Here is a 21,025-nt window from a genome sequence, read left to right on the forward strand (position 1 = left end):
TTGTTCTTTAGTTGTAGCTCCTGAAGTCAGGCCATTGTAAAGTAGCCACATTACCTATATTTAGAATGGTGCTGTGCTTAATGTAATAATGTGTTTTTTATTCATCAGGTTGTGGGTCATAAAGAAGGCCTCGATGTTATGGAAAGAGCTGATCCTTTATTCCTTTTAATTGGACTTCCCACCATCCCAGTTATGCTTATATTGGGAAAGATGATTCGCTGGGAAGACTATGTGCTTAGATTGTGGCGAAAATATTCTAACAAACTACAGATTCTGAACAGCATATTTCCAGGTAATGCTACCAAAATTTGAGTAGAATATCTAGACTTGGCTGTTTCTGTGAGGAGGGGTGGTAAGATAGATTTTAGTATCCAAAATATAGCACTTCTCTTTTTCTCTCCTTGGTGCACAATATTTGGTTAGTGGAGTTCCATCTCCCAAATGCAGCTTGCAAGAAGGTATTGCAGTATAAAGACTACAAACAGTGTAATTGTGAGCAGCACTTTCTAATCTGTGAAACTAGAAGTAAATGCCATAAATAATTTTATTAGAATGTGTTGTAGTACATAAGTTTTCTGGCTAGGAGTACTCAAAACCATTAAATCGAAGAGCTAATTGGAATGGAGAGGTTAAATTTGTAATACAAATCTGGTTTAGTGCACTCTAATTCTTGGTTAGCAATGGCATTTTTCTTTAGGGATTGGATGTCCTGTTCCTCGTATTCCAGCTGAGGCCAACCCTCTGGCAGATCACGTCTCTGCTACTCGTATTCTCTGTGGAGCTCTTGTCTTTCCCACTATTGCTACGATAGTTGGCAAGTTGATGTTCAGCAGTGTTAACTCTAATCTTCAGCGAACAATTTTGGTAAGACTGTGTAAAGTTTCCTTTATAGAACTAGATTGGCAGACGTGTAGGAGATTTGGCTTCTCTGCATATTTTCACCTTTGTCGTACTTCTGTCAAATAACACCCTTGGTGTGTTTAGTTACATTTACTGTTACATAATATCAGTTAAAAGGGCGTGGGTGGTGCTGTGGGTTAAACCACAGAGCCTAGGACTTGCCAATCAGAAGGTTGGGGGTTCAAATCCCCGCGACGGGGTAAGCTCCCATTGTTCGGTTCCTGCTCCTGCCAACCTAGCAGTTTGAAAGCACGTCAAAGTGCAAGTAGATAAATAGGTACCACTCCGGCAGGAAGGTAAACGGTGTTTCCGTACGCTGCTCTGGTTCACCAGAAGCGGCTTAGTCATGCTGGCCACGTGACCTGGAAGCTGTACACCGGCTCCCTCGGCCAATAAAGCGAGATGAGCGCCGCAACCCCAGAGTCGGCCACGACTGGATCTAATGGTCAGGGGTTCCTTTACCTTTTTAATATCAGTTAAAATATTCAGATAGCATTTATATGGCACTTTGGAGTTCCAGTAGGTCCTATTGCATAGGGTCTGGGGGATAGTGGTGGTGCTTGGGGTCCAAGGATACTTTCTGGTTGTTCCTTTGGAATGCATCCTTAACTGCACATGATGTCCCATATAGCATTAGGTATGGAGGAGGTAGGTGGGTTGTTGTTTTTTTTTTTTTTTTAGGAAACAGCCTTGTGAGCCAAATTGGGACATGCTGGAGGTGCCCCACCCTTGCTCTAGGATTGCATTCACACAATCCTGTGAACCATGGACTGGAGGACTGGGCATGAGCTGTGAAGGATTGAACATCCTCTTCTTCTCTTTTGTGTCAGTGGCCCCACCCACCTGTCAAAATGGCCCACGGGGTGTGTGTGAGAAGGTTGAGATTCAGCCCTAGAACAAACCATAACCCTCCCCTCCCCATTTAAGTGAATGAAAACTTTCAAAAGAATGTGCAAACTCAGCATAGAAACATTAGATTACCCCCATTGTGACAGGGAAATGTATGCTTCGGGTTTTAGTACAGAATTGCTCTAATTAGCCGAACTTCAAAGGAAACGGGGCTTGACAATCCTGTGTGTGTGTATGTAACCATTAAAAAATATATTAGGTGTTAAACATGTTCTGTCAGTTTTGAATAATTGTTCCCTTTTATTTTAGGGCGGAATTGCTTTTGTTGCTATAAAAGGAGCTTTCAAGGTCTATTTCAAACAGCAGCAATATTTGCGACAAGCTCATCGGAAAATTTTAAACTATCCCGAGCAAGAAGGTGCATAAATGACTGTGGATGTCAGACTTTTACAATCTCATCTGCTATATTCAGCAGCAATGTACCAATACCTATTATCTGGCTAAAGGAGCTGAAATTGGAGGATATGTTGCTGATTTTTGTGGTCCCCCCACCCCCATAGAATAATAAAATACCTTATTATGGCAGGGCAAATCCTCCTTAGTTGTTGATCCTAAGAATGTGATTTGTTTTCACTGATGTGTTTACTTTGTGGCGGAAGACATCTGAATCATTTTCCTATGGGCAAATGTTGCCTTCTTTCAAAACAGAAGCCAAACAGTTGTGAAGTTAATAAATTATGTGCAGACTGTATTGAATTATATTTTGTATGCTTATTGCAGTAAATGCACAGTACTTTGCTAAATGGGCCAATATAAGAAACTTCTAAAAATATGCATAGTTTATTATTGCCAAGTGGAACTCTGGAATGTCAGTTAATAAGGGTTCCCATATTCATAGAGGAAGCTAAAGAATAAGCCTCAAATTAGTGATAGCAGAACTCAACTCATTTTCTTGCTAGTTCGCATAGTCCATCATAACAGCCCAGATTGTTAGAAGTTTCATTAAATATAGAAAAACCTGTCTGAGTCAGATAACTTGGAACACCAGCAAATTGCTTTTTTATTTTTTAAAAAAATTCAACAGTCTTTTGGCTCTTTCATGCAAGTAGCATTATATATAATTAACTCCTGTCTGCCACCAGTAAAACTGAAAAACTGAATTACAATCTATATGTGACTAGTTTAAATATTAGACTGTTGCTTAGTGCCAGTATGCTGTGGAAGCACAACCAAATTGTGGAGTCATTATTCAGGCTAAATCAAGAAGCAAGGGTTCAAAAACAAGCACTGGTAACACATAGCTGTGTTTAGAAGGAAGTATAAATGTTCAGTTGTGAATGTTAAAAGACTATTGATTACACAAGTCAATCCTGCTTTACTGAAGTCAGTTTTCTATTTTCCATTTTTATTTTTTTAAGACTTATCTGACACTCACCTTAACTGCATCTCTTTTGAAATCTATTTTCAAAGTGTCCTTGATTTTGGTGGCACCTATAAGTAAATTCTTTGGATTGGAGCATAGGTTCCAATCTAGACATGTGTGCACAAGTCCCATTCCAGTCAATGAGATGGATTTCCTAGTACATGGCAGGATTGAGGTTGATAAGGGAGATATTTAAATTGCACTTTTTCTTAACAGTAGAAATTAGTGTATCAGTGTTTAAATTTTGGGTTCTGTACAAGTCACATCATCGCGAAGTAACAAATGACAGTCATTCTGGGTTTACAAGTGGTATTTGCTTTGGCAGGATTAAAGAACCATTGAGTGTCTCTTAAACTCTCAAATTATGTTCCAGTTCAAATATCTAATGCATGGAAAAGGTAATAAACACATCTTTTTAAAGTACTGGTAAATAGTTGTTGGCCAGAAGTGATGCAAATGGAAAAAAAGTCTTCGTTTGATTGTAATAACGTATGCTAAAGAAATATTATTTCCATAGCAAGCTTTACTTTAAATATAAAAATGTAATATTTTAAAAGGTAATAATGACCAGCTAGTATTCCAGCATTGGTATATGTGGAAAAACCTAAAGCATAACAGAATACTTTAGTTTCTTGTTGTAAATACTAAAAACCCCCACTGTAAGTCAATTTGACTTTTGATATCTATATATTTATATATTCAGCAGTATCCTGCAGAATGTTGGCTTTCTATGAGTTTTCAGCACTATAAAACATTTCTTGCAGAAATTCCTGTTGTAAGAAGCCTTCTAGGTGATCTTTACTTTATATACACCAGCTCTTTGATACCTGCTGGTTTTTAAACTATCTCTTACAAAACCTAAAAGTATAGATTGGTTGGTCTAAAATTTTGTTCTATGGTAAAATTGCTGAAATTATTGTTTTATCACTACAAATGTACTGTGAAGAATGTGGGATTATATTTTAAATTCAGTAGCAAAAAGCATTTCCTTGGTTACTGTGCTTTTGACATGTTTTTAGTAGTGCAATTTACGATCACATACTGGATTAGATTGAATAAAGTTTTTTTATATTCTTTAGGTGTATGGTGTCAAATATAGTAACATAGATTGCTTTAATTCCTTTAAATGTTTGGGGGAATAAACTATTAAACACTGAACTATATCCATTGCTTAATTTAACAACCAATATATTAGTTTGATTATTCTACTAGCATACATCAACTAGCGACATCAGATTTCAGCTCCCATAAAGGTGCTTGCTGTTCATTATCCCAGTTCTATGAGAGCATCTTCAATCTGCCCAGATTTAGTTGTGCAGGATTATGTTGTACTGTCTATAATTCCTTTCTCTTTTCCACTGCAGATCCTTGGACCATGCCACCATTTTCTTTGTTTAATTTCATAAGATGGCTGAGCCCACCTTCTCCAACCCCAAATTAGTTAACCTATTGCTTTATGCTTAATGAACATTGAGAAATGCAAGTTGTGTGGTTCTGGAAGTGATATTTCTATTGCTGTGTAGGAGATTGAAAGCCTCAATGTGTGGCTGAGACATTGGTGTTGGAAAGAGGGGTTTGAATTTGTTAGGCACTGGAAAGTGGAATCAAGGATTCAAAGAGCCCCATGCTATAGGGAAGCACTATCACAATTGATTCAATGCTTGGCTGATGTCGTATACCTACAGCAGCTTCAAAATTGGGTTGGTGGCTATTCTAGAGGGTTTCTCCAGTTTCTGGAGTGGCTTTTCAGGGGTTGCAGTGGGAAGGGGGAGCTTAGATTTCACAAGGAAGAATCAAAAGTTCCCATGCACAGACAGAAGATCCACCAGTGCACTGGCCTTGTGCCCATTTGTGCAGTAAACCAGGAAACTATTGCGTGCAAGGCAGCTCTGTGTACACAGCAAAATCTCTTTGTCCACAAGGAATTGCTGTGTTGTGCCAACTTCTATATTACAATTGCAGAGCCTTTGCTAATCCCGGTCTTCTTCCATTTAGATCACCATTAAGAGTGCTCATGCCCAAGCTTTACAAATTCCAGCATATGCATTAGGTGTCTCGTCAAAAGATGCGTAAAATCCATGGGGTTCTAGGAGTTTGTTTAGTATTCAAGCAACCCTTGTTTACATAGTAAGGATGGCTCATGTGATCTCTCTCTCCCCCCCATACACATTAGAAAAAAGTGGCAAATACAAAAATATGACTGATTCATCTGCCCACGTTGGAGTGGCTTTTTAAGTCACTGTTTTCAATTTAAAAACAAAAAACCCTGAACCATTTCATGCACTATGAAATCCTCAACAATTGAGGCCAGTGGCACTGTGGTGTTTTGTATCCCCACCCTTAAAAAAAAAAAGAAAATTTCTGTTTAACTTGCAAAAAGAAAGGTTCCTATTTACCCCTATTAAAATTGAATAGGAAAGGCACTACCTATCTCCAGCAACTGATCAAAATCGGGTTCTTTTTGTAAAGGACTATATTTCATTTCTTTATGTAAAAAACCCCAACATTATAAAACATTGCAGGCATCCATTGGATCGCAGGCTAAGCTTAACCTTAGGAGGCTCATTCTTCTCCAAGTTGTCTTTATCTTGACACAGGAGTTAATACTCTCAGAGATCAAACTTGTTAGCACTCATGTTTTATTTGTATTATTTATTATTATTAATCTACTGGGGTTTATTAAACACCTTCTATATTTTATCTAGGCAATTTTGGTTTTCTCCAGAGATTTCTAATGAAGGATGCCTCATTGGAAGGTTGTATCTTTTCCCAGCTGGTTGGTTTCTCTAAATAAATAAATACTCAGCCCTAAAGTGCTTGAGACTCACAGTTGCTCAACACAAAACTGCTCTAATGAATCTCAGTAGCAGTTTTGTTAAAAAATAATCATGTCAACAACACTGTGGAGGCCAGTGTACCTTAGTAACGTGTGTTTAGCAGTGTTTTTTGACTGTGATTTCCAATAAATTTATTATGTTAAACACAGAGTCAACTGAAATAAATTGTATCTTTATTGCTATCTAGGAGTTTAATAAGGTGCTCCAATTTAACTCAAAGGGAGATTGATGTCAAAACAAATGATGTAAGAGGGTTAAGCAGACAGACGATAGCTTTAAAAGTGGGTTGTATAAAATAGACATTGGGAGTGAGACCTTATGGGTTAAATTCAAGTTCTGTGTCTGGAATGACCAGGGCATCTTGTTCACATTACACCCGGACAACCAATTTACATTTATGGTGAGAGGAAAGCATTAACACTGCAACATCTCTCTTACGCATCATTGAACTTTGCTTGCTGCTTTATTTAAATCTACACTTCTTTTAATTAAGCTCTTCTGTAAATAATTGAGCATGGTTATGAGCATTTATCCTGGCTATATTATGAAAATACTGCCTGCAGACTGTAGAGGCAGCTTTATTGCAAAGCAATAATCATTTAGACAGCACAACAGCATGGAAGCCAGTAGTAAAAAAAATAGAATTTTATGAGTAGTCTCCTCCCTGCTGCATCAAAACCTGAACTGAATGCAGTTAGACCAACAGCAATTCAATTAAAGGCTTACTGGAGGATGGTGGTTCCTAAATAGATTTCATGTGTTCTTCTTGCTCCTATTCAATAAACACTTTGAATTTTTATTTATAGAGTATATGTTGCCAATTTAGACAACAGAACATGGTGTGTAAAACCATCATAAAAACATTATAAAATGATTAAAATGACTGATGAAAAAGGTTGCATAGACTTGTCTACATAAAAACATCTAAGGTGATGGCTGAAATTTAACATACTGAATCTTTGCTGGAACAGCTCAGGGCTTCTGACACAAAATGTGCAACTCTCAATGGAGGCCAGCCAGGCCTCTGTAACATGGGCAACTCAGTGGTCAAGCCAGGACATAAGGGCTACAGTGGTCCTTACAGCATCCTGGACCCAAGTTGTTAAGAGCTTTGTATGATCTGTCTCTGTTACCAATACTAAACTGCTAACAGGCTGTTTTACCTTTATTTACTGGTTTGCCAGTATCCCAAAGGATCAAAGCACGAGTACCATGAGCCCAAACCCCAATAATGGATGACCAGCTGAATCTCAAGGGGATTTCCAGAGTCCATTGTGCTATGTCTGCATTGGCTTGACTGCATTGCGCTCCGTTTCCAAACTCATTTCAAAGTACTGTTTTTGAGCTTTAAAGCCTTCTGCACCTCAGGACCCCAGTACCTCAAGGATTGCCTGTCCCCACATGACCATCATCAGAGTCTCTTCTCCGTGAGCCTCCTGCGAGGGAAGTGAGGTGAGTGGCAACTTGAGAACCTGCTCTTTCAGGAATGGTTCCCCATTTGTGGAATGCTCTCCCCCTGGGAAGCATGTATGATGCCATCATTATTCTATAACCAGACCCTTGGCTGCTAAATCTATGGCCTTTTAAATGTGTTTGTCGGGGGAGGATTTTTGGGGTGTTCTTATTATGATACGCATTTTGTGTTTTTCCATTTTGTATTTTACTGCTGAAAACCGCCCTGTGATCTTTGGATGACAGGCAGTGTATGAATTTTAATCATCACCATCATCATCATCATCAGCTTGCAGGCACCAGACTTAAGGCGTCTCTGTTTGCTCCACTCATTAATTTAGATTGCACTGAGGTGTGATTTTTGGCCAGCTATGTGGTGGTCATCTTTTTAATGTAGTGGCATAGGATTTGTCCTTTTTATAGTTATTGGTGGACGAGCACTTCTAGAAATTTTGTTCTATGTTCTCTTCTCCTGCCCCAAGAAACACCTATGACAGAAGGGACCAAAAGGAAGACCAAACTGAACCTAAAGTTGCCTTGGCAGTTTAGTTAAGCGTGGCAACTTTCCAAGTTGTTAGCACTTAAGTATCTTTGCAAGGAAGGATGGGGAGAAAACCAGAAGAACTTGGCCACGCCCATAGAACCTCCTAGCAGCCCCACCAGGTCTAGTGGTTCCATTCACACTATTAAGGTTGCAGGAGGGATCTCTCTGCAGCATGGCTTGTCATAAACCACAAGGCCTGCAACCTGATGGAAAACCAGACATCTCCCAGTCATTTGCAGAAGCCATTGGGCTGTGAAATCCTTTATGGAGCTGAGCCTATATATTTGTACCTGCACATAGTAAACTTTTACTTCAGTTGACTTATTTACATTTTTTAAACAAAAATTAAATGCTGTCTTCCCAACATCTGTTGAAAGCAGCTTAAAACAGCAGAGAGAAAAACACACCTATAATAATTAAATTTATATTTAGGAAAAATTACATACAGCCAATTAAAAATATCTGTCCTTCTAGCAGATGCCAATTGGTGTTACATTTCTGATCAATTTTAGACAGAGTCAATACGTTGTCAAGCACACCCCCAGTCTCTGAGCAGTGAATTTTTCAAGGGAGCTTGCAAGTGCCTTGGGTTTCGTTTCTTTAGAATGAAGGTTGGTAGTGATTGTAGTGTTTCTGTGATATGGTTTTGTTTAGCGTGCACACACATATACACACACACCATAGACTGAGCATAATATGGAAGGGCTCTCAACATTAACACAGCCAACAGATCTTACTATTCTCCCATTAGGTTTCTAGGGGAGCTTTCACAGACTCTTAGTACTAGATTCTCATAGAGAGAGAATTCAGGTCTCTCTGTCTTTCCAACTCCCAGTTACTAGCCTGACTGGTTCTTTTGTTCTTCTGCACACTCAGTCCCACACCTTGATGGCATCACCTCCCGCCTGGTGAGAGAGGGAAGAATACCTTCCTGCCTAAGCTCACCTCCTGGAAAGATTTCCAGCTATTTTCGGAGGAACAGTTTAGCTCAAGCATAACATAACAACATCTGATACTTCACAGACTTGGCTATAGCTATTAACGTCACAGACAGACTGGTTTGACCACTTTTCACGGTCTCTTTTTCTGCAAAATCCACTCTTGCAGCAGCTACAAGAGCACAGGAATGGAGGGGAATCCTGAGAGCACAACCAGACTAACCCCTAGTCATAGAATCATAAATATGTAGAGTTGGGAGGGGTCCCAAGGGAGTCCAACCCCCTGCTGTGAAGGAACCTCAACTAAACCATGCATGACTGGTGGCCATCCAACTTATGCTTAAAAACCTACAGCAACTTTAAAAAAACCAAACCTACACCACATCTTTTTGGCTGGGTTAAGATGGATTTCAAGGTGAATGTCTTAGGTTAAGTATTTTTATTTTCTGTGGGGAAAATACTGGTGTTAAATGCACCAAGTAATTGTAATGTTCAGAGCTGCCTCTTAACACTCCAGCTGTGCACTGCATCAAATGAACTGACATGGGGAAAACAGGACACATTCACAGAATGTTTAGATCTGGGAACATGAATTCTGTTGCCCACCAATAAAAGCAAAAAGCTGATGTGCTCATTTCTCCTGTCCAGCCACATTCCGGTCTAACAATCGCTTGATGCTATTGAGTCCTTAAGAGAGGAGGTATTATGTTTTATCAGGCATAAACATTGTGCTCTGAGCACTTAGGAAACGTGATACCCCTGCAGCAGAAGCACAAAGGTGAGGATTTGGAGCTTTAATTGCACAATCAATAGTTTAGATTCAAGGGCCTCCATAAAGGGATGTCTGATGAAATATTGCATTCAGAAATAAGTTCCTGAATCCAGCATTGATATTGCGATATTGCGTTTATTACCGTACAGAACACAGAAATCATGTGGCCTGTTCCAGCAACGCAAATAAATCTGGTTCAGTTCGCCTTTTGATGCAAACCTACCTAGTTTCCAAAATTCACCCTTCTCCTGATTTTGCAATGCAGTTCTCCAACCAGAAAATATGTACAGATGCATATATTTGGGGAAAATGTCTGTAAAAATGAATATTAGTGAAAACGGCATGAGCACATTGCTGTGCATACTGTTGTCCTGTTATTTTGTCACTGTACTGTAGTTTTATGATTTGTATGTCATTTGCAGTTTTAAAAATAACACACAGGTCCTCTCTTTTTTATTTTGGACATTTGTATCCTGGTCTTCAGCTAACAGGGCTCCCAAAGTGACTTCTATAAAATCAATACCAACCAATAAAATGCTTAAAAGCATGATAGACACTCACTGAGGTATAAAGAGAGAAGGAACAGTTATGGAGGAAGGGGGTTGGCAAGTAGTTGGGGTTGGTGAATAGAGAGCGCAGGGGTGGCAGCCTCTAGTATTTCATATATTTATATGTCACTTAATATCACTTAATGTGCCTGAGCAGTTTACAGAAATAACATATGTAATAAACTATACAATGCAATACTTTTGCCAAAGCACATCCTGACTCCCAGTATACAACAGTCACCCCAGTACCATAGACACAGTATACCCAAATTCTGCCTTATATCTCTACACAAATAATACAGCACCCACTACACATCCCATTCTACTCTCACAGCTCGCAAGCACCTATAAACACCACCCACCCCATCACTCCAGTGCATCCCACTTCATCCACATCCCCAACCCCACCTTGTGCCCCCTGCTTGTGAGATGCACTCCTAAGACCCAGGGGTCAGCAAACTTTCAGCAGGGAGCTGGTCCACTGTCCCTCAGACCTTGTGTGGGGCTGGACTATATTTTGAAAGACAAAAATGAACGAATTCCTATGCCTCACAAATAACCCAGAGATGCATTTTAAATAAAAGCACACATTCTACTCATGTAAAAACACGCTGATTGCCAGACCGTCTGTGAGCGAGACTAAGAAGGCGATTGGGTCAGATCCGGCCCCCGGGCCTTCGTCTTCCTACCCATGCCTAAGATGCAGTTGGCCACAGGCAGCAGGGAACCATTTCTGCTGAGGTTGTGCTAAGTGGCACAAAGTCACAGGGTGGAAAAAATCAGCTCCCAAAGTTCAGAAGTCAGATGTTGATTCAAAATGCTCTAGCTAGCCAAACAAGCCCTGCAGCACCTGTCAAAACCTTTCCCTACCAGCTCATAATTTAATGCCAGCTATTTGGCCAGCTAAGCCGCAGAAAAAGCAACGCCGAGGCTACAGCTCTGGCTCCCTTGCGCACAAAATACAGAGAGCTGCTTTTGAAGGAAACCGAAACTCCTGATGGGGCCACTGATTTCTCACTACAACCATACTGGACCTTTCCCTGGCATGAAAATAAAGAATAAGAATAAAGTTGTTATTTATATCCCGTCCATCTGACTAGGTTTCCCCAGACAATCTGGGTGGCTTCCAGCACATATAAAAACATAATAAAAGGTCAAACACTAAAAACAGGGCTGCCTTCAGATGTCTTCTAAAAGTCAGGTAGTTGTTTATTTCCTTGACATCTGATGGGAGGGCATTCCACAGGGAGGGCGCCACTACCAAGAAGGCCCTCTGCCTGGTTCCCTGTAACCTCACTTCTCAAAGGGAGGGAACTGCCAAAAGGCCCTTGGAGCTGGACCTCAGTGTCCGGGGCTGGATGATGGGGGTGGAGATGCACCATCTCCACCCCACCCCAATAAAAAGTGCCTGTTTTTCTCTTTCAGGTATCACTTGCGCTCCTCCGAGGAAAGGTGGGATGTAAATGAAATACATAATGCATACAAGGGAACAGCTGCGAAGCACTTAGGAAGGCTCTGGTTAGTGGTATCACCTTTTTATACCTTTTTTTAAAGGAAGCTGGCGTCCCACTTTATGACAAGACCTTGGAAAGGAAGAAATAAAATACCAGTGAAATAAATTCTCTCTTTCTGTGGTTTGCATTTGGACTGTGAGAGATAGATAAATTATCACAGTAATCTATCCTTGAGGACTTACTGTATACATGGACTTGCCCTTTTGCAAACCAAAGCAGGCACAACTCAGGCCTCTATTCTCGGCAATGTAAGGATTATATATACTGGCTCTGTTCCAGTAACAAGAAGCCGAAAGCACCAGCCTGAAGATGACGAGTGAGACCTCGTCGAAACGTCGCACAGACACCCCGACTCTTACACGGGAAGACACCCGAAGACACCAAAACCTGCATTCCTGTACCCGTGAAAATCTACGAAAGCATATATATATATATATATATATATATATATATATATATATATATATGCAGGTTTTGGTGTCTTCGGGTGTCTTCCCGTGTAAGAGTCGGGGTGTCTGTGCGACGTTTCGACGAGGTCTCACTCGTCATCTTCAGGCTGGTGCTTTCGGCTTCTTGTTACTGGAACAGAGCAGAGTCTGGTGTTTGAGTTCCTATAAATACTGTTGAGGGGTGTGGTGTATAGCCTCCAACGTTCTGGGCAGAGAGGAAGTTCCTAGATTAGTGTGCCTTTTCTTCTTTTGTTCCTTAATTACTTGAGGGATATCTTGGGTGATTTCATGAGTGATATTCTGAATATCACTGGGTGGGTCATTAATTACTTGAGGGATATCTTGGGTGATTTCATGAGTGATATTCTGAATATCACTGGGTGGGTCATTAAGTGTAGATTAGTTGCTAAAGCTCTCGTGTCTTGACCTCTTGAGCTTGTGAAGAGTTTTTCTGAGAAGATGGCTGTGTTGCATTTAGTTGTGCTCTGGCTTGGCTTCGTGTATAGGGGCGAGCTATGGTTTTGTGCCTTGTGCCGGCCAGATCTGTGTAGGGATTGCAGGGGGGTGCAGCATCCGGAGGTGCCACTATAGTTTGGTTGCTGGATGGAGTCTGTAATATGTCTGTGGAGAGGGTCTGGGTTTGGGTCTGGTGTGGTTGATTGGTGACGGCGTTCTGTGTGCCTCTGGTTCTGGTGTCGGTTTTTGTGGGGAGGGCTAATTTCCAGATGTCTGGCAGGCGGACAGAACTTCCTCTCTGCCCAGAACGTTGGAGGCTATACACCACACCCCTCAACAGTATTTATAGGAACTCAAACACCAGACTCTGCTCTGTTCCAGTAACAAGAAGCCGAAAGCACCAGCCTGAAGATGACGAGTGAGACCTCGTCGAAACGTCGCACAGACACCCCGACTCTTACACGGGAAGACACCCGAAGACACCAAAACCTGCATTCCTATACCCGTGAAAATCTACGAAAGCATATATATATATATATATAGTATACATGCAAAACAATGATCTCTCAGACAGCTGTATCTATCAAAATAAGAGACACAGGCCACACTGTCCTGGAGGGCTCAGAGCAATGTAATATATCCCCAATGTTTTCATTGAGCTAAGCAGAGAAAGAAAATGTACAGCATACCTGGCATACACAGCAGAAAAAGGGGGTGGAAAAGACACCGCCTCTCCTACCCTTTGATCTGTGTGCCTCACAGTTTCTGCACACAAATGTTGCCTTGTAAGCATATCTGGATTTCTACATGGATCGGCTTAAGCTGTAGCAGGGAAAAGAGGGGAGGGATCAAAGCTGGGAACAAATGCAAACGAGAAAAGTAAAAGAAAAGAGCAGAGGAAACCTTGTGCAAAGCAAGGCTGCTTTCTACCAGTATTTGCAAGAATCTCTCTCTCTTTCCTCCCACATGCAGAACAAACAGCAGCCGTGTGAATAATAAAAATGGTGTTGAGGCGGGCTTAAATATATATATATATAGAATCATAGGATTCCCAAGGGTCATCTAGTCCAACCCACTGCAATGCATGAATCGCAGCTAAATAATCCCTGAAAGATGGCCAGCCCTACCTGTATTTAAAAATCTCCAATGAAGGAGAGTCCGCCTTGCAAGGGAGCCCATTTCACTGTCAAATAGCTCTTCCTCAGCCCTGTGGCTCCAGTTTGAATCTACAGAGACACACAAACATATATACCTTTGCTTTAAAATAAAAAATATAAATATTAAAATAAAGACAATATGTAAACAACATCAAACATACTGATAAAAAAGGTGGGGAGGAAAATTAGAATGGATAAGACGGAGGGGAAGAAAAGGGAAGGCAATACCCTACATTAAATTAGGTGGTGCATATTTTATCATCACAATCCAAGACACTGATAGATCACTTTATATCCTAATGTTCTGAAACCTATCCTCTCCACAAACTTAATTGGACCATGTTCTGTCTCTTTTGTATTGACATAAATAAAAAATTTAGACCAAGTAGCATAAAAGTGATCTGATTTAGATTCCCCTGTAGTTAGTTTTCTTTGATATGTGAGTTGCTCAGAGATACCTAAATCCCAGGCTCTACCAACCCAGTAATCAACTGAGGAAGGTGAGCAAGATTTCCAGTGATTAGCTATTGACATTCTTGCCCACCATATTCCCAATCTGGGATTTGTATTGCTTTCTATCAAAAGCAAGGCCAAGACTGGATTTGGTGTTAAGTGACTGAGCTACAATTTGAGAGGTAAAATCCAATGACAAAATACACAGGACCATAGGCTATAGAACCGACATCACATATTAGTTTGCACTTTAGTATAAAAACACTCATTACCTATGATAGGGGTTGCCAACTTTTTTGGAGTACTGGGCACAATTGATTTTGAAAGTGCTGTCAGCACCAGTCACAATTCGCAATAAAATGATTTTGCTATCAAGGAACCCCTGTGGAAGAAACTGTTAGTCATGTTGACTACACTGAAAGATCAATCCTAGCATGGGACAGTGTGAAGTGTGACCATCACAGGCAGCATATATATGGGTGACATAAAAGCTGGCAAAACATCAGTGATTTTAATTTCTTACATTTTGGTGACCCCAAGTGGGAGGGAAGCTGCTAAAATATTTCATATTCATTCTTTTAGACCAACTTCTTTGCTGCCACAGCTGTATGAAAACATGTGGAAAATAAAAAATATCTACAATTACGTAATCTGTTATGGAGCCTTAAAATTTATGTGCCTTCTGCATTGTCTCAGAATCTGTAGTGTTCCTATGCATTTTTAGGATGTGAAATCCACAGCGGTCAGGGTTTTGATTTTCTACGATCAGTTTTTTTTCCATTCTTGTATCATAGATTCTTGGGAAATTATTTAAGGCACATCCTCAGGACACTTACTCAGCAGATGAGATGTGATTATTCATGTGGGTGAGTGGTCCGCACTAGCAAATGGGCAGCATTTGCGAAATCCACCATCACTGTGTGGCAGGGCCAAAACAATCCATTTTAGGGTGTTTCAGGACATACAGACATTTTGGAGGGAGTAACAACAAAGATTGACTGAACTAGAAATTCAGAGGTCAAATCACAATGAAATATCACAATCCTGTAAAATGTATTTCGATTGTAACAAGCATGTTAAATGTATTCATTTATTTTTGTCTCTAAGCGGCTGATCTACACACATACACCATGGACCTCAGTCACTTTCCATATCAAAGTAGCATCTTGCTGGTGACCTCTTTCCTGGAATCTGGACAAAGCTTGACACCCTTTTCAAACAGATGCTATTTCCATTCATCTGAGGTGACATCATAGGTCAGAATCATGGTGGACCTGTGCATTATTAGGTTTGTTTATTTAGATCACATAGGAGTCATGGGAGAGCAAGACAGCTTGTATGGCATCATATATATATAAAACGTAAAAGTAAAGGACCCCTGGATGGTTGAGTCCAGTCAAAGGTTGTGGCACTCATTTCACTTTCAGGCCGAGGGAGCCAGCGTTTGTCCACACACAGCTTTCCGGGTCACGCGGCCAGCATGAATAAACTGTTTCTGGCGCAATGGAACACCATGACAGAAACCACAATGCACGGAAACACTGTTTACCTTCCTGCTGCAGTGGTACTTATTTATCTACTTGCACTGGCATGCTTTTGAACTGCTAGGTTGGCAGGAGCTGGGACAGGGCAACGGGAGCTCACTTCGTCGCGAGGTTTTGAACCGCCGACCTTCCGATCGGCAAGCTCAAGAGGCTCAGTGGTTTAGACCACTGCACCACCCTGTTTTAAAACAGCTGCACTGGTTATCAGCTTGTTTCCAGGCCCAATTCAAGGCACATGTTGGTATTCAAAGCCCTAAATGACCTAGGCTCCAAATATTTGAAAGACCGCCTCCTTCCTTACAGACCTTCTTGGATGTTGAGATTGGAAGAGGGGCCTCTCTTGGTAGTTCCTCTGTCCCCAAAGGTTCAGGACAAGGGCAGTCTGGGAGAGGGCTTTATTGTGGTGGCCCCCTAGGTTGTGGAACTCCCTTCCCACATGTCTGGCACCTACCTTATGCAGCTAGTGCTAAAGCAGCTTCTGATATGTAATGAGTATGTTTTTAGCACCCAGCTTATCCTTAGGGCTGTTAAGTTGTTTAAAATGACTTTTAATATTGTATTTTAATGCTGTAACCTGCCCTGGGAACTTAGGGTGAAGGGCAGGTAATTAATAAACAAACAAACCATTGCTCAAGCACCACAAGAACAAAATCAGCCCTAAGCAAGACTGTTGGAAGGCAGCCAAGTAGACAACATCTGCTTCCAGGTGAGTGCAGGGTGGCAAATCTACAACTGACAATAATTTTACTAAACAAACTCTCCAGCTTGGCTTGAGCTCATGCCACGTAGCTTGTCCCTGATCCTCCAGAGTGCCTTTTATGTACATAATGTATTGCTGACAGCATCTCCCTCCAGGGCAGTACACAACATACCAACCCTCTTCTGGGTGACTAGTAATTCTCCCTGCTCTGCAGCAGCCTGAAAAGACACAAAATGCGGGGATGGGATACCAAAAAATTGACAGGGTGGCGGCGGAGAAGAGAAGGTGTTTCAAAGGCCTATCCTGACACACACAGAGTCTCTTGGAGCTCAAGAATAGTCGTGTGGGGAAAACTTGGCTCAAATGTGCATCTTCTATAAATGTCAACATTATTTTTAGCGTTGGCAGCGCACATGACAAACGAGTGTGTCACGTCATTCTTCAACCTTTTTGCTTTAAAAGACAACAGAAAGCTTTAAAAGAAAAAGAGGGGGTTGCTACTTAATGCTCCTAGAAATTGTTCAGTAACACAGCATAAGCAGTACAGTTGTACCTCAGGTTACAGATGCTTCAGGTTACATACGCTTCAGGTTACAGACTCCGCTAACCCAGAAATAGTACCTCGGGTTAAGAACTTTGCTTCAGGATGAGAACAGAAATCGTGCTCTGGTGGTGCAGCAGCACCAGGAGGCCCCATTAGCTAAAGTGGTGCTTCAGGTTAAGAACAGTTTCAGGTTAAGAACAGACCTTCAGAACGAATTAAGTACTTAACCCGAGGTACCACTGTAATACAAAATAGGCCGCCATGCTAGCAACACTTTATTATTTTGATTTTTGTATTCCTCACTCAATGCAAACACAGGGTGAAGTCCAAAACAGTAGTTCTGTTAGCGCAGCAGAATTTCCCTTGCCCTCTGTCCCAGAAATCTCCCCAAATCTGTTCAGATTTATGGAGTGAGCAGGGATTGGTGAGGGAGGGAAAGTTCAGTAGTACAGCCAAAGCTTATTGCCTTAGCTGAACTGCTCCATTGTACAGTGGTACCTTGGGTTAAGAACTTAATTCGTTCTGGAGGTCCGTTCTTAACCTGAAACTGTTCTTAACCTGAGGTACCACTTTACCTAATGGAGCCTCCTGCTGCACCCGCACAATTTCTGTTCTCATCCTGAAGCAAAGTTCTTAACCCAAGGTACTATTTCTGGGTTAGTGGAGTCTGTAACCTGAAGCGTATGTAACCCGAGGTACCACTGTATACTGTTCATAGTTTCTAGATACAAACAAAATAGAAATACGGGGGTTGGGGTTGGAGAACCTCCTTCACCACCTCTCCAAGAAAGGTCAAAACTTCCCCCGGGTATAAAAGGGAAAGGTAAAACACTGAGGAATCCAATCACAGAATTGACATGTCAGGTCAGTTAGGTCTGTTGGGTTTGACTAGATGACCCTTGGGGTCCCTTTCCAACTCTACAATTTTATGACTGCTAGTCTTTGCCCTGGGAACTGTAGTTCACCCCTCACAGAGCAACAATTCTCAGCATCTTCAAACTAGTTTGAATAAATAATAATAATACTAATAATAATTTTATTATTTATACCCTGCCCATCTGGCTGGGTTTCCCCAGCCACTCTGGGCAGGTTCCAACAAAATATTTAAAAATACATTAAAATTTCAAGTGTTAGTCGAAGGGAATCAGGTGCTTCAGACCTATGGCATGTATAATGCCTAAACATAACTGCATCATGACCTGCACTTTTTCTCTCTGCTAAGTACATCTGAATACAAGCCCTTCTCAGGACTGTAGTCGTAACTTGAATTTTGAAATACTGACCCAGAACAAAGTCCTGGGAAAAGTTAGTTTAACATTTCAGGGCGTATCCCAGCAGGATTATTTTCTGGCCCAATTCTCTTTCAGCAAAGGACAATTGAGAAAATTCAAGTTGTGTTGCACTTGTTATCATTCCTTTGGCGACCAGGGGTTAATTGTGAAGGGTTATCTCGACAACCTACTCGGCTAGAGAACAGCATGGCCTGGAACTCCAGTGCAATTGTTTCTTGCTTAAGTGCCTCTCTTGTTACAGCCTTGCAAGGTGATTTGCTAGAATCTGTGTAAATAAAAGCAGAGCTTTATCCTTACATGTGCAGCAAGCATTTTCCATTTCTAAATATTCTCCAGGTTTGGGAATGGTCCACCTTTGATAGGAAACAACTATGTACAACACAATCTGAGGCTCTGATTTCAGAGAAACATATTTCTAAGGAGGTATGGTTAGGATTGTAGTCCAATCCCTCAGTAAGGTAAATGTAAAGGGACCCCTGACCATTAGGTTCAGTCGCAGATGACTCTGGGGTTGCGGTGCTCATCTCGCTTTACTGGCTGAGGGAGCCGGCGTACAGCTTCCGGGTCATGTGGCCAGCATGACTAAGCCACTTCTGGCAAACCAGAGCAGCGCACAGAAACACCGTTTACCTTCCTGCCAGAGCAGTACCTATTTATTTATTTAGCTCACAGACTGACTGTTTATCTGTTCTATGACCATTTCTGGTATCAATATCAAGTTCACCAGTCACTAGTTACCTGAGTCTTCCTTTTCCCCCTAGCTCCAAGTCTGCAGGGACCTTGCCTGTTCTCCAAGAAATCTCCAAGATTATAGACGGAGGCTCTGGGATTTAGAGAAAGTAGGCTGGAATTAAAGGAAACAGAAATCTCCTTGGTGCAAATTAAGACTGGAGCAGCAAATCCCTTTCTAGTAAAGCAAAAGCACTGTACTTCAAACCACGTTTCGGAGACAAATACTTTGGAAAGCTTAAAACAAAATTGATTAGTGCAGCTGTTAACTCATTCCTAATGTTTCTGCCATCCTCTGGGTGTTTCAAAAAAGCAGGGTGGACCCTAAAAGGTAAAAGTGAAATGCGTTAGGAGACTTCGCTGAAAGCTGTAATCTAGATTCCTAAAATGACGTCTTGTGCCCAGCAAAGTCAGCTGCTGACAAATGCATTGCTACCAGAATGTGACAAGTTAAAAATAAAACCATTTCAGGACTCGAGGTTATATTCAGATTGTTTATTGTCAAGAGTATGACAAGCACTCTGTCATATTGTGTTCAACATGCACCCAATTCCACATTAACTGCTCAAAATAGCACTTGCAAAAATTACAGTAGTCTAGTCATAATTTATGATTTGTTACATAAATTTTGTTAACGAGCACTAAAACTGAATTACAGTGTAGTCTAGGTAGTTTGTTATTGCTTGTTGACACTGCAGCTTTGGATCTACTGGAGAGAATCCACTGATATGCCTGAGTTATCAAACTGCATTTTGTTCTACCAAACTTGGAAATCATAAAATGTTGGAGAACACTTAAAAAGAAATTTAGTCTCTCTACTGGACACATTGGCATTCACAGCATGTGGACACACTGACTTCATGATATTTCAGAATAAAGGTTCATTGTACAATGGATTTTTATTTATTTTTACGATACTGTTGATATATTTTGCTAGCCGCCTTGGCCATTCCTATAAGTAGTGAATAAATAAATATAGTTCGGGGTGCTGAGGGGCCACAAATGGTGAACTGCATGCACACATGAAACTGTAGTCAGTTTCATAACAAGCCAACTTCAAACTATGAGTTATGCAGTTGGCTAATTAAATTAGACACAATGTTTTAAACCAGCAATCCTGGTTGGTAGGTAAGACTAAGACAATATGTTTTAGAAGTGAAACCAAGCTCGGCAGAAGTCCTCCTCTTGGCTGTGGAGGAGCGAAGGGGGGGGGACATGGGCGCTCACTGAGTCTTGCCCATGGTTTAGTGGTGCTATGTGCAAACGACCAGTATCACGCCACAAAAAAGAATGTTCTGCTTATGTTGTAACCCCAGCATTTTTTTTAAAAAAAACATTGTTTGGCAATCATGAAATCACTTTGAATCATGCAGTGAACAGACTTGTATTCAACCAGTTCCCTGGAAAGTGGTTTCATGCTTGCTCTACAAAAATAAGGGGAGCAATTTCCATCAATGTGTAAGTTGTCATATAAATTCTAAAATATTGCATTAGGAATAATCTATTTCATGAACTGATTTTCTACCAAAGTCATTGAGTTCTTCTTGAGAGTTGTGCATGTTTTAACAAGTCTCAAAATATATAATTTTTGCAGTGTGCGTTCCAATCTCTTTAAAATAGTTGTGCAAATGATTTTAACAAAAAAAGGGGGGAGATAAACTTATAAAAATGAGGTATTTGTGAGGAAAAATCTAAAACCTTTAAAATATTTGTGAAAAGCACAGTGGAGAGAAATATGGTATGTATGAATGAAAAAAAGTAGCATTTTTTTGTTGACAGCTGGCAACGCAACAGTAAAATGGCACGTTTTCCAACATGTTCACTCCACTCTTCCAAGATTTCCAGCAAAATGTATTTTTACTACTGAGGGAAGAGTGGGAGAAGTGAGATTAAGACCACTGCAGCATTCTGAAGTCATTCTTGG

General features: G+C 40.9%; 1 protein-coding gene and 2 long non-coding RNA genes across 5 annotated transcripts in view; 2 read left to right on the top strand and 1 right to left on the bottom strand.

The window, feature by feature from the left end:
* The window catches only part of MARCHF5 (membrane associated ring-CH-type finger 5), a 20,654-nt gene extending 16,404 nt beyond the window's left edge, over positions 1 to 4,250 (top strand). For 2 of the 3 annotated variants that reach the window (XM_082224939.1, XM_082224941.1), the window contains exons 4-6: positions 109 to 292; positions 698 to 864; positions 2,059 to 4,250. In XM_082224939.1, the coding sequence (XP_082081065.1) occupies positions 109 to 292; positions 698 to 864; positions 2,059 to 2,175 (468 nt within the window). In that variant the 3' untranslated portion in view covers positions 2,176 to 4,250. The remainder of the gene's footprint in view (positions 1 to 108; positions 293 to 697; positions 865 to 2,058) is intronic. The other variant, XM_082224940.1, reaches the window with a different exon arrangement.
* LOC309533518 lies at positions 3,090 to 12,035 on the bottom strand. The gene is made up of 2 exons (XR_014220272.1): positions 4,555 to 12,035; positions 3,090 to 4,507 (listed from the first exon to the last, which is right to left on the bottom strand). It is a non-coding gene; the product is annotated as an uncharacterized lncRNA (long non-coding RNA).
* Positions 12,036 to 13,211: 1,176 nt separating this feature from the next.
* Positions 13,212 to 19,577, top strand: LOC309533516. The gene is made up of 2 exons (XR_014220270.1): positions 13,212 to 16,542; positions 19,134 to 19,577. It is a non-coding gene; the product is annotated as an uncharacterized lncRNA (long non-coding RNA).
* Positions 19,578 to 21,025: the final 1,448 nt, after the last annotated feature.

The sequence above is a fragment of the Podarcis vaucheri genome (genome assembly GCF_965113315.1).
Source record: "Podarcis vaucheri genome assembly, chromosome: 5".
Taxonomy (NCBI): domain Eukaryota; kingdom Metazoa; phylum Chordata; class Lepidosauria; order Squamata; family Lacertidae; genus Podarcis; species Podarcis vaucheri.